General features: G+C 44.4%; 1 protein-coding gene across 10 annotated transcripts in view; it reads right to left on the reverse strand.

Moving 5' to 3' along the window:
- Nucleotides 1-8,333, reverse strand: part of ephb3b (eph receptor B3b) — a 60,505-nt gene extending 52,172 nt beyond the window's left edge. For 6 of the 10 annotated variants that reach the window (XM_084010815.1, XM_084010813.1, XM_084010809.1 and 3 more), the window contains exon 1: nucleotides 7,490-8,332. In XM_084010815.1, the coding sequence (XP_083866941.1) occupies nucleotides 7,490-7,553 (64 nt within the window). In that variant the 5' untranslated portion in view covers nucleotides 7,554-8,332. Of the gene's footprint in view, nucleotides 1-7,489 lie in introns of all 10 variants that reach the window. The other 4 variants (XM_084010811.1, XM_084010808.1, XM_084010810.1 and 1 more) reach the window with 1 other exon arrangement.
- Nucleotides 8,334-19,524: the final 11,191 nt, after the last annotated feature.

Raw genomic sequence — 19,524 nt, forward strand, 5'->3', positions numbered from 1 at the left:
CCCTCGGATATCCCCCGTGCTCGCCAAGTGACGAGTAATGTAATGGCCATCACGTGTCCAGTGAGGCTCCTAAAGTCATCTCTCACAAGTGCTTCAGGTCCCTGGTCTGGTCTGTCCACTTGGCCAAGCGACCCCCCCACTCTGATCCAGCTTTTGACCCGGTCTGTTTATGTTACACGTGTGTCAATGAGCCGTGGAAAGTTGCACAGTCGGTCCCCTCTTAATATACACATCCTCTTTCAGTGTATTTTTATTCGCCGCTGGAAAAAAAAGGATAACCCCTGGAGTTTGATTGTGTTAGGAGCGCCATTGTCAGGGAAGGAACAAGACTAACCTTGGGGAGTAAGCCCCCCCCCCCCTTCCAAATTCATCCAAACGCCACACGCCCCACCCCGTGACCTCTGAATAAGGGTCACGGGACGTGGGTGGAAAGCACAGCGGGTCCTAACTCACTTCATAATCCGGACGTTTTGACACATGGTAATTTCAGCTGCACTTTATGGACATCCGGTGCAGACAGCGCCTATAAAACGCCAACTCTGCCGGCCATTAATATTATGTCAAACATTTCATCAGTATTTTGAAAGCCGTTAATATCGTTCAGTGAGGACCAAAGAGGTGGTTGGGTGGGGGAACATCCCTGTCTGGGGTCGGATGAGCGATGTGAAATGGTCATTATATACGTCCACACGCATGCACGCATGCACACATGCTATTAAACTTTCATACGCTGGGCCTTTCCCATGACCAAAAAAAAAATCAGCAGGTTTCTGAATAAGACATTGAGCCTCTAATGGTTCAGGGGTGAAGATGGTCCGAAACCTTTAGGCTTTAATTAGATGGTTTAAGCTGAATTTAAGTTATTATTCATGACAAAACTAATACAGGTGATGGTGTCACCATCTCTCTATGCCTAAATTGAATCCACCTTAAGCCATAATGAGCTTCCACGAGGGTCCACTAGGGTCCACTACGCGACAGAACTGGACATCTGCTGTGCCTGCGTGGAAAGCGTCCTCCAAACGGACCGCCGCATGTCGGATAAACACAACAACAACGTGTCCGCAGCTGTCCGTGTACGTGTCCGCTTGGGAGGATATCTATCGGAGGGGCTTCAGTTAGACACACTAGTGTACCCACAGCAATACACACACATGCAACCTCCCAACCGCACACATACACACTCCTACCCCCTGTGTGCCACCCATCTTGCTCTCTCTCTCTCTCTCTCGTTCTGCTCGGCTGACTCCAGACACCAGCAGTGTGTCTAGTGCAGTGAGCAGGCCCAGACACATTCGCCCTCCCCTTGCTTGCTCTCGACACTGGGTGTCAAAGACCTGCCGTCCCAGAAGGCCCCTCTGTCGGATGCCAGGATGGACTGCACGCACAAATGTCATTTATATAACAAAAAATATAAAAACTGCTATCATGTCAGAGTACTTAGTACTAATGACTAGTTGCTACTATGCACATACATAGCCACTATCAGCTGGAGGTCACAGTAAACACTAACAACCCACAAAACATATTGAATTACCGTAATGATAAAATGCTTGCGCCTCATATTTCTCCAACAGTATCATTTTAGCTGCGGGTTTTTAGATTCTGTTGATCCTGTTTTGCGAGCTCCGAAAAGCTAAGGGGACAGTAAAACTGACATGACGACATCTCTGGTGTCGCTGAGCACCCATACGGCTTCATCTACTTCCTGGTGTGTGGGGAAGGCCCCAGCAGGCGGACGCGGCTGTTGCTTCCCCACAAGTGAAATTCCAGCTCGGTGAATCTCTTCCCCCTTGCTGCCGCCATACGAGCCGTGGAACCGTCAGTCGGTGCACATGAGTGCTCCCGCCGGCCGGTTACATCTGTAAAAGTCTGTCAGTGCGGCTGCTCTCTGGGTCTCTGATCCAAATCTGCCCAACCACCACCCCACATACCCCTCCACCCCCCCACCACCAACACCCCGACTCCCAACATGTCGTCATCCACTCCCCCCTTCGTCCTGAGCGCCTTACGCCAATCTGAACCTAAGTCACTGTACATCTGTTCAACATGGCTGCTGCCTAGCGTATGACCTACTGGCTGTGTTCCCCGTTGAGGTCAGTAGACGGGGGTGTATCGTAGAGGGTGATGGACGACGTCTTTATGGTTTCCTTCATTCACTTATTCTTTTCAATGAGGTAATATGCGTATGTTGAGATGGATGTGCATTGCTTACTCTGAAGCAACTATACAGCACTGCTGACGTTTCAAAATGGAAATGACTTCATAGGAACATCTATTTCCTATAATGTCATTTCCATTTTGGAAATTGGATTTATTTATAAATGAATCTATACATATACATAATCTATACACTTTGTAGTTATGTTGACTACTTATAACATAATAATAAGAGTGTAGGGTATTTTATATTGATGTATATTTTATTTTTAATTATTTACAATTCCCTGCTAAAAAAACATACTTTATTTTCTTGTTTGTAGGTTTGGATTTTTACTTACAGACTGTAATTATAATAATAATAATAATGATAATAATAATAATAACAATAATTACCACTATTTTTATTATTATAATAGCAATTGTTGTCGTTCCTATTGATATTATTGTCGTTATTAGTGTTATTGTTTTTATTATTATTAATTGTATTATTATTATCATTGTTATTATCATTATTATTATTATTATTATTATTATTTTATTATTATTATTTTGCTGTTTTTGCTCCTGGAAACTCTTCGTGCCCCTCGTGCGCGTTACTATCACACGAGAAGCGAAGTCATCCCTCACCTAACAAATTAATTCAGGACACGCCGATAAATATCCTTATGAGTTGCTTATGAGACAGACAGGCAGACAGACAGGCACAGGCAGTCTTCCGCCTCCAACCTGACGTAAAAGGGCTGAGCAGCGCTGATTCCCGCGATCGATAAAGTCCGCATCAATTGACACTTCAGACACTCCGCGTGCGCGCGTCTAAGCGACTCTGTTGATCTCTACGCGCAGTATCTCCTTCCTCACCATGGAAACAAAAATCGTTTACTTCTCTTTCATGAGCCAACTTTAATTAAAACAAATAAATAAATGAGATAGATAGATAGATAGATAGATAGATAGATAGATAGATAGATAGATAGATAGATAGATAGATAGATAGATAGATAGATAGATAGATAGATAGATTTGCTGACCTCTTGGTTTGCCCTTGGTAATGATTCATTAGTAGAATTGCCGGAATGACAGCTTTTATTTTGCAAATTCCCTTCCACGCCTCCTCAGCGCGTTTCCACTCGGACCCTGAATGGGGCCGCGTGATGGCCACCAGAGAGCCACTAACTGTTGCCTTTTGTCGCTCCTATTGTGACCCTAAATACATTTGTTCCGTAATTTGCTTTGGAATGTTATGCAGAGTGGCTCCTGGAGTAAAAAGTGTACCGTGGCAGGCAGCTCCACTGTGTGAGTGCTGTGCTGGGGGCCACACATGACTGACGCTCGACCCGAACAAAGCCCGGGTGTGTGAGGGCCTTCGGACAGCAAGTGTGCCGGACAAAATGGCCCCATTGCTCCCTTCAAGTTAATTGAGGTTAACTAGATGCAGCCCTCCCAAACTTAAAAAAAAAAAAAAAGGGTTAACATTTGATTGTGTACTTTTTTTTATTAATATGAAAACATAAAAATTGCCTTGATAAAATAAAAAAGTGTTTTCTGTTAAAGTTACAAGTCGAGCATTTACTAGTAGTCCCTTAAAATAACGTCACCTCACTTAATTTTACTTTTACGCATGGTTTATATTAAATGTAATGCATATTTGATTCGACCTCATAACATGTAGTGAAACAGAGGATTTATTTCTGCAATTAATTCTTCAGTAAAGTTATTTTGTCCGGATTTTTTATTTTTTTTCCTTCCCTGATAATAGTCTCCAGTTAAATATTAATTTGCATTCCCCCTTGGCCACATTATAGGATTTGCTTCCCTGCTTCGCTGATAACATTAATAATAATTTAAATCGAATGATAATAACGAGGGGATCTCCTCTGCTGAAGAACGAGAATACATCATGGGGAGAGAGAGAGAGGGTTGGATGAGAAACGTGCCAACTGCAAACAGGCACAGGAAAGCTCCTGTGGAGGTGTGATCTCACCCACAGAAAAACATAAACATGTGCGCCTCAAAGGTCCGTGTTGTGCGTAATCACTCCAAGAAATGCACTGGCATGGGTAGAGAAAGAGAGAAAAAAACATGAAGAGGGAGTGCTGGGGAACCCTGAGAGCTGAGCTACGACCATAAAAGCCAGTTTGTCTTATTTAGAAAGAGAATTATTCCAGGCGAAGGAGTAAGAGGTTTGTTTTTCGGACTTAAGTGCAAAGAAAACTCGGTTGACGCTTTTTTTTTGTCAGAATAAAACGCATCTTCTCTCTTCAAACAGCAGATGAGCAGCATCGAAGTGGTTGGCTGATCTGGCCTGAATATCATTACGGTGCCTAATTTAATGTTGTTTTTTCTGTCCCCCTTCTGTGCTTCCTCCTTCCATTACAAGCCATTTACACCGAGGAGTTGCCTCACACGACAGAGGACTGTCATCGACGCAATTTGTCTCCACGGCACTCATGGTGCAGCAGCAGTCCAACAGTCAAGGCCTCACTGAGGTCCACTGAAGAGTCTGACCTCACCATTACAACGATCTGCTCCTCATTTTGGCAATAAAAATAAATAATTAAATCACTTTAAAATAACCGAAGTGGAATAAAAGGGTATGATCATCGGATAATTAACAAATTAAACACAGTTGCTCATCTAAGCTCCTTCAAATAAATACATTAAAAATAGATTCCATCAGATGTAATAAGACGTGAACTCGATGTTTCATTAGAACCACAACCAAAAAATGCGCCAAAAAAAGAAGTGCTAATTGTTTTATGGGCCTCATTTGAGCCACGTAAACGCACCCACGTCGGTTGAAATGACATCAAGTGTATATGAGCTGACGTTAAAAGTTTGTGCAGCCACTGAGAGAGCTCGGAAACGAGCGAAGCGCTGTGGTTGCAACGGGGCCCGTAATTAAATCATTAAAAGCAAACTAAATTTACAAGATTGAACGCGTTTGGTTTAACAATTACGTGTCAATTGAGAAACATAACAAAAAGTGACCAAAAGAGGGGAAATAAGGAAGAAAAGAAAAGAAAACATGAATACATTAGGAGCGTTTCCCGGGGCCGTGTGACCCCGGGGACCCGGAGAGACGCACCGTGGAGCCCGGGGGGAACTTTCCCCACCAGGTCGCTTGTTTCTTCCTAAATCGCTAAAAAAAAAAACGAAAAAAGAGTGGCCATAAATCAACCAGCTGTATTAAAAGCTTTGGTAAACCCCCAACCAGGTCAGTCGGGTACAATTTATGGCATCACTTATGTAGGGAATATATTGTCCTAACGAAATACATCAACTTCAAGCCCGTGCGCAGCCAACTCGCTCAGGAAAACACCTCTCTCTCTCTCTCTCTCTCTCTCTCTCTCTCTCTCTCTCTCTCTCTCTCTCTCTCTCTCACTCTCTCTCTCTCTCTCTCTCTCTCTCTCTCTCTCTCTCTCCTGCACACAACAAAAATCCACTCATCCATTCGAGCCATGTGTTTTAAGTCAGAAGATCTCGACTGGGGTCCGATGACCTGTAGGGGTCACCGAGAAGGGTGGAGGGGTAGGGGGGTGCTCCCCGAGTGGGGGGTCCTCTCCGCAAGAGTAGAAGGGACTAGAATTTCCAAAATAATTTCGTTGCTGTTCGTAATGAAAGCCACGTCGACCCATCGACAGCGTGGGAGAGCCAATTAACGCGCTTTGATTCCACCTTAAAAACCGTGTGATTCAGGGTAAGACATCCGAGTCCCCCCGCAGACTCCCTCCATCACGTGTGTTATTTAGTGCTAATAAAACTTATCAGATCAGCTTCATTGCTATTTTTTCCTCATGCGTGATTCCGCGTGTTTCCTTTGCGCCCGGGCCCCGATGCGAAGGGAAGCAGCCCACTGTGAAAAAGCAATCTAGTCAGGATGGTGATTTCACCAAGAGTTCGAGAAGCAGCGTGTGGCCGAATCTTTTTTTCTCATCGCCGACTGTTAACAGGCGTCCGGATGTTTGCTCAAATTAAGGCCGAGACACTTAAAACAAACAAAAGAAAAAGTAAGTTGTGGAGTAGACGTGAATCCAAAGTACACAAACACAATCGATCTCTCTGCTGTGATGCAGCCTCACTGTGTTTTATTAAGTATGAATCCAGAAAAGTGAATGCATGAAAAATAATCAGTGTTTCACTTGTTTTAAAGGGAATAAAAGGAGTGCGGACAGGTCGACAGCCACGCTGAGAGGGAAAGGCGTTTTACTGGCCCACTGTCCTACTTTCCTTCTGGCACTATAGCCGGACCGGGAGCCTCGCCTGGGCTCCGGCATTCGCAGCTCAAGCTTTAGGCCTCTCTCAACCTTATTTCCTCTATACCGTATTCTGATAGCCGCCCCAAACAGAGTGGGACACGCACGTAAAAGTAGGAAAGGAATAATAAAAGAGCGCAACACTCCCTCCCTGGGAGGGAAAAACAGACAGCTAGACTTTCCCATCGATTTTACGCAAACATCCCCACTCAGCTAAACCGGCTGGTTTGTGTTGTTGGGAGCGACAAAATAAATACATAATAATAAATTATCAATCAAAAAGAAGCATTAACTAAAGGAATAATACAATTAATACAGACATAAATAAACAACAGTCCATTTTACTTTATGAACTGATGATTAATGACATTTTATTTGCGTTTCGATGCGTTTTTTTTTTTTTTTTAATCAATTGTGTATCCACATAGACTGTTATCTCTCATTGAGCCTATACCTTGACCTCGACCTGATAGTCAAACAGCCACACTCATACAGCCCTAAAATACACGCAGCCGACCTGAGGGGACGTGTCTGGGTGGTGGTGGTGGTGGTGGGGGGGAGGGAGGGAGAGAGGGAGGCATGGAAGCCGCGACTCCCCGGTGAGATACAGTGTGGAGCTAATTTCCTTTAAGTGGTGAAGAAAGCATTAGCAGTCGACAATAGCCGATGTTTAAAGGAAAAAGAAAAGAAAAGAGAGAAGGAAAAACAATACACACGATTGAAATGGATGGGCTTTGCGTTCTGACGCGCATTACAATTGTGTATTGAAAACAGCCACAGCGCTCGGCTGCGTAAAGCCAATAATGCCATTAGTGGATCCCTTCAAACGCGCCAGATGGACACTTTAAACAAATTAAACGTGACTATAACATCAAATCCAGGGGATTGGTAAGAAAGCGATAGAATTTATTTTTTATTTTTTGGGTTCCATGGAGAGCCCCTCTCCGCGCGCACCGCGGTGCACCCAGCCTCTGGGAGGTGTACTATGGGTGCTGGCTCACGAGAAGAATGTACGCTGTGTAGGGGCACCCTGCAACGCAACACCGAGCGGAGACGGTCGGGGGATTTCTTACCTTCGACGGCGGACACCACGGGCAGCAAGAGGCTGCACAAAAGCAGAAAGTAATCCATTGTCATAAAGCAGTCAGGTCGGACATGTAAATAGAGCCACGAGATATGAGGGAGACCGGAGAGGGTGGGGTGGGGTGGGGGGGTGCACAATCCTGGGTGATCCGACGCTCCGCGCGCCCAGTCCCGGTCCCAGTTCCCAGTTCCCAATCCGAGCGGTGTCAAGCCTCCGGGACCAGAGTCACCCCCATTCACCAAATCACCTCAGAGGTGCGTGTTCGGGAGGGGAGGAGGGGGGCAAATAACACCCTCGGTGTAAAAAAAAAAAAAAGAAAATGTGTGAATATAGTCCTTCTCGGTTCTCTGCGCTCTCCAACGCGCCTTGTTTAAACCCGAGAGAAGGCGAGTCTCCCGGTCCCTTCCCCTCGTATCGAGCGAGTCGGCTGAAAACAGGTAGTCCAGTCCGCGGCCACCATCCGGAGAGTATTCCCAGCCTTGTTTCGTTCTTAGTGAATGGAGGGGAAGAAGAAAATATAGAAGCCTCGGCTCTGTGTGTGTTTCTTCCGCCGGGTGATCCAAAGACTCTCGGTGTGGTCAGAGGAGCAGAGATAGACGCACTTGTGTCAGAGGAGCCATGGTGTCCGGTCCGCAGGCGCGCGTGCACTGCGATCGAGTTGGTTTATTCCAAAGTGAAGACGCAGCCCGCGCCGGTCTATCTCTCTCTCTCTCTGTGTAAGCGCGAGTTTTATTCCCTGAGCGGATTTATTCAGCGTCGGCTGCGGCTGCTGCTGCTGCTGCTGCTGCTGCTGCGTCGGAGCGTCTGCTTCGCTCGGCTTGTGCGCTGGAATGAAAGCGGACGACGGTGGAGGAATAACGGCAGAGAGAGGGAGGGAGGGAGTGAGTGAGAGAGAGAGACCAAGGGGCCACCAGGAGGAGGGGTTACCGTTGAAGCAGCTGCATTGACAAGAATTCCTACCTTGACTCTCATTTAGTCTTATAGGAATCAAATCGCTGTCTCTTTAGAACGAGGGTACTTTCCGAAAATCGGACTTTTGTACTCGTCGTTTCCGCACAATTAAGACACTAAACCTCTCTCTCTCGCTCTCTCTCTCTCTCTCTCTCTCTCTCTCTCTCTCTCTCTCCCAGACTCTTGATTCAAAACGTTTCCGTGGGAAGAAAACCAAATAGAATCAGTGGATGTGTTTGGAATACTTTTCTGCATTTTGAATTCTATATTTATAGATTTGTCCAAGGTTATTGTGAGCCTCGACTTAATGGCTTATTTGTCAAGTTGTTTCTTTTTTTTTCTCTTCCTTTATTTTCTCTTCTTTTATGCAGCGTGTCCCTCTCCCTCTCTCTGCCGTTCCCTTTGCCCGGGACTCCTCGGCAGCACACGAGCAGACGTGGACGCACAGCGCCTCCCTGCGGGTCGCTCCGTTCCGACGCACCATACAAAAGGAGAAGTTTGTGCAAGTTTCTTTTTCTTTGTGTTTTTGTTTTTGATCAAATCTCTTAAATCGCGTGACTTTTCAAAAATATTAAAGCATTTCGTGAGTAAAAACAAACTCACAGGACACTGGAATTAAAAAAAAAAACGCACCTCGGCTGTCGGGAGATTTGCTGTGAGTATGATGGTGACAGCAGCACATCCGACGCGTATTTAAACTTCATGTTAATATATATATATATATATATATATATATATATATATATATATATATATAATGCAATTTAAGACCGATTTGCTCATTAGAGACATCAAAGTTTTTTAATGTAGACAAGAGTCTGCTGCATTGAAGATGTCTGCTCTAACAAAGCTGGAAAAGTTTTCGACGCGGAACATATAACAGCGCCGTCGTTGAAAGCGCTCCTTTGTGTTTAGAGCACGGGGAGACATTTAACTTAAACGCTCGGGCGAAAGGAAGCAGGGTTTTCTTCCCCCTGCAGGATTTAAAGACCTGCTATGTACTTTCCTCCAGTCCTCATGCATGTAGAAGGAGAGGTCTATCTGTCACGACTCAGGTCTCTCTGCAATTACGACGCTTTATTATTTTATTATATATTCTCAAAACAGCAGTAAACGTTGATGTACCTTGTGAGACTTATGTATTTCAGTCCAAACTACCATTTATAAAACTTTTTTTTTTCATGCGCATTCTTACTTTAGACAGAATAATACATATTTAGTCATCATTTATGTGTGGGTGGTAGAAACTACGCATTCACACACGTTATAGGAGCAGATCCTGACATATAGGGAATATTTCAATAATATAGACGCTTATTAATGCTAAGTATATATGGTGTCCAATTTGTTTTTGCTACTTTCATGTAACAGCGATGCCAGACGTTCTCCGAGAGGCTGGACTTGGCACAGTCCGCGTGAATACGCGCCTACATCGCAGGAGTGGAATACATTATTAATTATGTTGAATATGGATGTGTTCTCTGCTGTATTTCCAAGAAGTGGAACTCAACACACAGTTATTAGTACTAGAGTTAGGGATTTATATATAATGTCAGCCTGCTTTATTCTAGGAATAACACTGATCGTCGTACAATGGAATCTGTCGCCTTAACCGCAGCGTGTATAAGAAATCTAGTTTTTGGTGTTGCTGAGGAAGCCGGGCCTGTGAAATGTCACCGTGGAGCCAAACGACTGGTGTGTTAGTGTAAAAGTTGAAAGGTGATTGGATGCCATTTCCTGCTGAGGTGCAAGCAGACAGTTGTGACCGCGTTGCTCTGTTGTGCGTCTCCGCGTTTTATGTGTCTGTGTGGCCGCCGTCACACAGCTGGCTGGTGATAAATCATGTAAAAAAAAAATAATAATACAAATAAAAAACGTCTCGTGTTATTTGGCTAATTTGTGTCACTTATTTTCCAGTGATCAGAAAAGTTGTCGTCACCAAACATCTGCATCTGGTTTATTTGATTTATATTTAAATTATTATTATTTTATTTATTTCGACCTCTAAGCTATGTGTGTGTAAAGGCTACATGTACTGACTTTCATTCGGAAGAAATAGTTCCAGTACTTTGTTTTTACTGATCAAAAACCAGCATTTTAACATTTTATTATAAAACGTAAAATATGATGTAATTCTGCTTTCAAAGTGTTGAAATCAGAAAAAAAAAAGGATCAGTTAAAGTCCCAACACATTTTTGGAGCTGGTCCCATCCCTTACTTAACTTTTTGTTATTATTATTTAGGAGCAAACCACAGAGGAAACATATGAAGAAAAGTTTGGACCGCTGGATGTGAATAAAAGGAATGCTTTTTACTTTGTGTTCCCTCATGTCTGAAAACTTCTTTTTATGTTCGCACAGTATGATATGTATTTCTAACAGTGACAAAAGATGAAAAGAGGAACATTTCAGGAGATAAACTATTAACCGACACCAGACATCAGCTGTTAGAATAAACCCCCATACAAAAAAAAGAAAAGAAATTCAGTGAAACAGAAATCTATCTATCTATCTATCTATCTATCTATCTATCTATCTATCTATCTATCTATCTCTATCTATCTATCTATCTATCTATCTATCTATCTATCTATCTATAACTAGCAGTAGAGGGAAAAAGTTATTAAAGGCTCCCTCATACTTAGTCAAAGTATTGTGGCGTATTTACTCGCTGACAAAAATTAGTCAGATTCCCATAAGACTTCCTGTATAACTCACAGCGATCTAGTCGGTTTGAAAGGAAAATCATTTCATAAGTGAAGCGACATGGGTAAGAAGGGTAAGAGGATATGCCGGCGGCTTCAAAGGAGTCTCGTTTGTTGCCAAAACCACCGAAAGCCCGAGTTCTCTCCTGCCTGGTCGCCATTAAAGGGCAACCAGAAGCACGAGTTCATGACGGCCGCCTCTGTTGCTTCCATACGCTTATGACGGCTCTTAAAAAGGAAATGAGGTAGAAAGACTTTAGAGCAACTTTGCTAAGAAAAGAAAAACACAAGATTCTTTTTTTACAGATTTGACAGATTTTTCGTTGAGTCTGTTTCACCTTTTGGAAGGTTTTTATTCCAGGAGATCAGAAAGCTGAAAAAAACTATGATAAACAAGAAACCCCCGACTGTTTGCCAATGTAAAAGATAAGTGTGTCAAACCATAAATACGGGCTTGGTTTAAACCATCACACTGAGGGGAGGGGGGTTTGAATGACTGAAAGGTCCATATTAATAAATCAAATTCTGTAGCCATGGCTGCATTTTTGCAAAAAACTATTAGAGCAAGTTTTATTTTTCTGCTTTTTATAGTGTGTGTCATTCAGGTCCAGTTTGGGCGTTTGAGCATTTTCTTGTCCATGCAGTGAAGCAGCCCTGTTGTCATATAATGACCAGTGGGTCAAAGATTAGTGCCAAACACACACAGATAGACTATTTCTGGAGACGATGCACTGATATATTTTTTTTAACGTAACCATTACCCATAACCAAAACATGCCTGACCCCTAACCATTGCCCTTACCTTTTTACCCTATAATCTCCCCGATGTATTTTAGCTGCTCCTGAATGCAACTGCCTTCGGGAACTAAATTGTGGACACCAATTTTGTCTCCAAAGCAGCGGCCGAAGCCGGTCTGGAGACGGGCAATTTGTTCCAAATGTGACTTTGAAACAAAAACATATACAACGTCTTCACACAGTGCACATCAGCCACAGACAGACTGCGTTTTTTTTTTTTTGCGTGAGAAGCACCTGGCACACATTAGAAACTCAATAAGTAAAGTGGCAGACATTTTACTGCCATATGGAAATTTCTCAAGCTTACACCTACTGCGCCCTCGCCAGAACCTCGCTAACCTCATCCATCCTTCCTCCCACTCATCTCGTGCCAGGATATCAGTGTCTCTACTTTCTCTCTTAAAACGCACCACGGAGACACACACACACACACACACACACACACATACATAGACCAAGACCTTTTCTGACACACACTTAAGTTTTCTTTCCCTTCCTCCCTCACAAATCACATGCCCGGACGCAAACACAAACACACACACACACACGCGCACACGCACACAGTCACCCCCTAAAGCATGCATAAAAACTCTGGCAGACTTCACACACACAGACACACACCCTGTAGCCCTTATGTCTGGGTATGGTCTAATAGCAGCACTAATGTGATGTGAGTGTGAGGGGATCGCTTTACTCTGGCAATATTAAGGGGAATGGCGAGCCGTTGGTCATGTTAGAGTGTCTTTTGACGTGTGTGCGTGTGCGAACAGGCGAAGGGGGCACTGGTAGTACTGGTGGAGGAGGAGCTGGTGGTGGTGGTGGTGGTGTTGGTGTGTGGGGTGAGGGGGGGGGAGGCTCTGGAGAGTCTCACAAGGGCTCAAAGCTGGAATCCAGGCGGAGAGAGGAGGTGTGTGTGTGTGTGTGTGTGTGTGTGTGTAGGTATGTGTGTGTGTGGGAGAGAGAGAGAGAGAGGGGGCTGTTTACTAGAGTTTTAGGGGGTGGGGAGGGATGGGGGGTCTAATCCTAAAGGCCTTCACCACTGACCGAGCACTTAACACATGGATCACAAAAACAGCCCCGACTGAACCCCCTCAAGACCACCATCATCCACCCAACTCCACACAGACACACACACACACACACACACACACACACACACGCACACACGCACACACACCAAATCCACTGTCTCGCCTCCAGCTGTAAATCAGCCCCTCCTTGCTGACCCGCCCTCTCTCTCTCTCTCTTTCTCTCTCTCTCTCTCTCTCTCTCTCTCTCTCTCTCTCTCTCTCTCTCTAGCTCTCTCTCTCTCTCTAGCTCTCTCTCTCTCTCTCTCTCTCTCCCCATGACCAGCTACTGTCTGTCTCTGGTGAGCATCTATCACCTTCCAGCATGTTCCCTAAACCCCAACAGAATAGATAGACTTCACTGTCTCAGGTGACTGCAGATTTATGAGTCAACCCCCCCCCCCCCCCCCCCCCCCCCCCCCGACCCCCACTGTCTCTGCGCCGACAGGCAGACAGACAGGCGTTTAGGCGGCGCGGCAAGTCTCATAGATAGACGTCACGTGCTGACTAACAACCTGCACGTTGTGTGGACCAACAAGCGAGAGGACTCACCTTCCATCACCGTGATGGGATGACGTTAGAGGAGGCGGGCAGGAACCGACGGGAGGATGACAGCGGCACACGTGGCGGGAAATCCTGATTTGAGGTGGAGTTGGTGGATAAGGAGTTAAGTTTGCTTCCAACTCACTTCCTCGTTCAATTCCTGCCTTCAGAGGAAGCTCGTAACTGTAAATGGAGGTTCAACCAACCCTTTGGTTGCACAAACTACATACTGTTTATATACACAGTATCTTCCCGGCCATACATCAATTCAGTATTTATTTCTTTGCACTTACAGAACTTTAAAAAACATCCGACTCAGATGTTTTATTTATCATTTTATCGATGGTCATTGGTGCTTTTTATATCCACACTGCGGCCCATAAAGTTGGAATATTTTTATTTATTTATTATTTTCAGACACAACCCTCTGTTTATTCCTATTTAAATGCATCAGTAATGACTTTTCAGCAGGTGCAATGATTCCATTATGTGTTACAATTACCCAAGTGAAATTAATTTATGCATACCATTTTGTTTGGTGCAATAAAAGACAAGACATTTGCAAATTATTCCAACTTCATGAGCAACAGTGTCTATTTCTATAATATTTATTAAAAAAAGCATCTATCTTTTAACTACAGTCTAGTAGTCTTGATCTTTATTTGTCCAGCTGTGTATCTCTGGTTTCTAGCTGTTCTGTCTATTTCTGAAGAGAATTCCCCTTGGCAACTGAAGATGACTCTGATTCTGAGAAGTGTCACTACTTTGTCACAACGTAATCTCCTCTTGCTGTCTCTGTGAAGCATCGCTTGTGTGTCTGGCAACTTTCTAGCATAAACAAAAGGCTGAATTTAGGGTTCAGGGTGTATCATGATCATAGAGAATGTAGAAAAAACAGACATTTAAAGTTGCTTCGCTTGAATGTTTGACCTTGAAAGGGGCCCAAGGGGTAGATGAAATTTCAAGATTCTTTTTTTTTTTTCTTAAACCTTTTGTGTAAAAACTCCAAAAGACATATTTTTTGGTCTTAAAACATGTTTAGAGGGGAACATTTAATGATCAAGATGTTCCTCTGCCTGCTCTATAGTCCCGGTGTCTCCGTCTTCTGTATTAAATCTTGTGTGTTGCTACTCTCATTGTAAATGCGAGGTCTTCCAAACCTGCGAGCTCTCAGCTCCCAAGGTACGCCTGTCTGTACATTCCAGATTTATACGCTGTCTCCTCCGAAAGCTGAGCCTGAAATATCTCAAAATTTAACTTGAGCCAACAAAATCATTTTAGATTCATAAATATTCTGGACATTTCCACAGCGGTGACAGTGGATTGCTTTTCGTTTGGGGCTGAGAAAAGGAACACTCCATTTACTTCAATAACTAAAAGATGTTTGGAAGAAAAAACGCAGCCGTGACAAATTCTCAAGGACAAGACAGAAGCGGAGGGGGGGGGGGCTCATACAGGATTGGTTTGACGTGGGCCAATATCAAAGGTCCGGGATGAATAATCACCGGCGCTGGTCCAATAACAGAATGATTGATTGGCCCGGAGTCCCACACTGTCTGAGATAACATTGTTCAAAGTGTCCAAGCACAATGTCAACACGGCGTCTCCCTCGTGGGCAACGTTCTTCCTCCATACCCAGGAACCCTCTTTTGACCCCCTGCGACCTTTCAGCTTGTCCAGCTGCAAAATGTAATCTTCCATGCAGTCTGTGACCCTGAGGGGTTGCCAACGGTGGCCAATGGTGGCAAACGCTCTCTAACTGTAGGTTACTGGAGGTCACTGTAAACACCCCTCAAAAACAAAACCAGGAAAATAGGTTATTAAACAGGCCGGGGGGGGGGTTTGAAAAAAACAAAATCCATCAGAATCTGTGACGGCGTCGTTATTGCTCCGCTCATATCCCATACAGGAGACTGACTCCAGGCCTTTGACTGAAGCAGAGGTCAATAGCTTCGCCGTCTACTTTTTTTTTTTATGAGCATCAAATCATAGCAAATCGTCCCTGTCTAGTTACTGTCAGTGAGGTGAAAAGGAATGTCTCCCCCCTCTCCGTATGTCCACCTTGACTCTCCCAGAGGTAGTTAGTCATGACAACGTTTCTAACCACAAAAGCACATGGTTTCAGTTTGGCCCTCGAACACGGGCTCTCATCTGGTCGCTCTCTCCGCGTGATCGCGCCACTTCGTAGACGACACGCCGGGACTCAAACAGCTGCGTAATGGGAAGCAGAGAGTCGCCGCCGTCGTCCAATCGGGACACCCAATAGGAAACTTCATCCACATATAGGGAAATGCTCATGTGAAACCCAATAAATCCACCTTAAAGAGAGGAGATTGGTTCGATGGTGGCGGTACAGGGTGGCGGCTGCTCGTTTCGTTAGCCGTGTCTTTTTTTTGCACGGGGCGCTGAGAGAGCACAGACACCTGGCAAGACAGTCATTCAGCGTGTCTGTCAGTGTGGTTATGTATAAGCCGAGCCCGTATTACCTCAGCGTGCGTGGGAGTGAGGTGGTCTGTGTAAGTGTGTGCGTGCATGCTATGTCCTTATTACCTTAGCGTATGCGTAATGTAACCAAAGTACTTATTACCCTGGCATGGCATGGCGTGGCGTGGCGTGCGTGAGCCTTAAGCTTCTTCCTTCTCACCAGATGAGACGCCCTGAGCACTAGTTTGCATATAAAGCAACAAAAAGCCAGCAGGACCATGCCTGCCGCAAACATTAGGAAATGTATCTCATTATAGTTTAGTTACGGACATGGAGCACACACAGACACAGGTGTTCCTTTTTAACAACGTTACATCTAATATGAAGGGATGTGTTCATCTAAATAATGCACACACACAAAAAGAACATATTTAATCATCATCATGTGGATTGTTTTGGTTCTATTTGCCCAGATTTTAAATGTGATGGAGGTGGATGAGATTTCTTTAGTGGTATCCATTATTTAAATTGAAATATTTAACGGTTTGTCCGGTTCGGAAATGTTCATTGTGAATAGTTTTCCACAGGAACTACTTTTTTCTTCTTTTTTTTTAGTGCCTCAAATGCTGAAATCTTATTCTGTGGATTATCCAGGAGTAACCAGGACATTGTTCCCAGAAAATAATGATGCTGTACAATTTTTAAAAAGTAATTCAATACTATGAGCCCCAATAAATCAATCTTAGATGGAAAAAGTAACTAATACGTGGCCAGATACCAAATGAGGTAAGGTAATTATTATTTTTTGCTATTTGGCTAAACCAATCCTTTGATATGGATATTTTAATGTGCAAAAATGTATTCACCTCCAGATTTCAGATAATGCATCAAAATATTAAAGCTCTTTAAATAGTGAAACAATGTAATAAAAGACGGTAGGACGTAAAAAACAACTTCTTCTATCTAGAAAAACAATCTCAACACAACTATTCTTCCAAACAACTGCAGCAGTTACATGTTCATCTTCCATATCTGTGCAAATGCAACATGACTTTACTCCCCTTTTTTCTGCTTTTGCATAAATACTGCCGAGATGCGTACGCCAACACATAAAAGTCGAGCTATAGATGAGGAAAAAATGTCCACGATTGCCCTGCAGATTGTTTTTTCTTCCACAGGCAGACAAAGCAGGGCAATATTGTTGTTTTGCCCTCGGGGGCTTTGACGTGTCCGTGCACTTACACATGATTACATCATCAATTTTGAGGCAACAAGTGAAACACGCTGCTAGGCTGCAACTCATAATATTTCACCTGCTTATGAGTCACAACAAGTTACGCTGTTATAGGTACCAGAGGACTGTTTCACACATAATTACTCTATGCTGTCTGGTATCGGAGGAAGCAAGCCACTATAACCAATAATCATGGCCTGGCTGCAGATTTACATTTGTTGCTAACGTTGACTCGACCTTTATTCTTACTTGAATGTGTTTACACTGGGACTGAAATGTATTTCAAACCCGACGGCGGTGCGTGCATATTCATTTATCTGCTTTTTCAGACGACGTCAGACGTATCCGATCCTGCCAAAGGCTAAAAGCTGAATGAGGACTGCAGCTATGTGGGTTTTAAACAGGTTCGGAATAATGGCGTAGCGCGTTTGCACTCTCGGCTTTCTCCACTTATGCACGCTGAGACAGCCGACTGGCAGGCCGAGGGGAAGGCGAGATTCCCTGGCAGAGAGGGTTATTTGGTATGTAACTCAATAATACGCGCCCATGCACAGGGAAAGCCTGCACAGTATGCACATGGCAGGCGGGGATGAATGCATGCAGTTGTGCAGACACACACACACACACAAACACATGACTGTACCCAACAAGCACTTGACGGACAGCAACACGCAGGAGGTGGCCAAGTTCAACCACTTTCCAATTCGCAGTGGCATTTACATGACACACAGGTTGACTCTCTTAAGGAAACATGAAAGCGGCTTTTGGGGAAATGTTTGGAGCTGATATCATAATGGTATTTCGTTTCTGTGGTTACGAAGCAAGCAGGCAGCACGAATGGGAAAAGAGAAAAAAAAAAAAAAGGCCATCATAATAACTTTGGTGCTATATTTACATGGGTGCAGTCCCTCATAGGAAGATATCTTCAACGTTAAAATGCGTGCCAAGAATCCATGCCTGCGTACACACATTTACAGAAACAAGTTATGAATCCGTGCTCTTTTTTTTTTTCCCCTGGTCGGCCCCACCCATGTTTATGGCGCAGATACACACAGGAAACAGCCACGCTGCCAGCACCTACCCACACACACACACACACCAACCAACCAACCCGTAACCAGCAGTCAGCTGCCTTATGCCTGCCGCTGATGCAAACAGACAACACAGAAGGCTCTGCCAAGAAGCAATCAGTCAGGAGGAGTGCCTCAGTGATTTGTTATGAGCAGGTGCTGTGAAGAAAATTGACAGGCAATGTTTTATCAAGACAGAGTGGATTTACTGTCGGTAAATTGATAGTAGACATAATGAAACAATAAAAAACGTCTGCAGCGGCAGCCGGGGACAAGGTGCTCTGTGGTTGTGCATACATGTGTGTGTGTGTGTGTATGTGTGTGTGTGCGTGTCGGAACAGATCCATTGCCTTGCAATTCACCAAACCCTCAACATTACATGCTCTCGTTCATGCTTCATTGTTTTCTTAACTGATAAGGAAGTACTTGAGCTGTTTGCAAACAGTGCGTCAACAATGGGAGAGGACAATGGGACTATTCAATAGCCGGAGTGAAGGAGAACGGGGTAATGAGTGGGGAAAGGGAAGCTTGTGTGTGTGTGTGTGTGTGTGTGTGTGTGTGTGTGTGTGTAGGTGTGTGCGGTTTGTGGGGGACAGAGAATTCGGTGCCGTTCAAACAAACAAACTTCACCAAAGTGGCTAATTTTCAGCATTGTTGCGTTGTATTATGCCTCCCTGCTGCAAGTCATCACAGGGTGTTTAGTGACTTTGCCCAGTGCTCTCCATATACCTCTAACCCTCCCACGACAACCCCCCCCCCCCCCCCCCCCCCCACACACACACACACACACACACACACACAGGTCTGTCACCCATAGCGATGTGAGTGATCTCTGTGTGGACGCTGCTGAGCAGCTCAAGGGGGGCATCTGGTCTTTTTCCCTTCTCAGTCGCTGAAATGTAAACACCCCAGTTGCCTGGATTTGCCAAATGAGCACCTGGTATTTCAAAGTGGCCTCCTGGCTGTGTGACTTTTTTTTTTTCAACTTGGGGTGGGAGGCAAAGGCTGTTATGCATTATGCAGACGCATACACACACACACACACACACACACACACGCACACACACATAAGCATGCTTGCACGAGACGCTCACTGTTGTTCACCACAAAATGTATAGCGGCGAGCGGAGACACGGGGGTGAGACAGGCCAGCAGGCCCACACACGCACATGTACACGCTCTGACACAACTATTTTAACTACGAAAAAAGAGCATACATAGGTACATCCACTA

Source organism: Eutrigla gurnardus, assembly GCF_963514095.1.
Source record: "Eutrigla gurnardus genome assembly, chromosome: 6".
Lineage (NCBI taxonomy): Eukaryota > Metazoa > Chordata > Actinopteri > Perciformes > Triglidae > Eutrigla > Eutrigla gurnardus.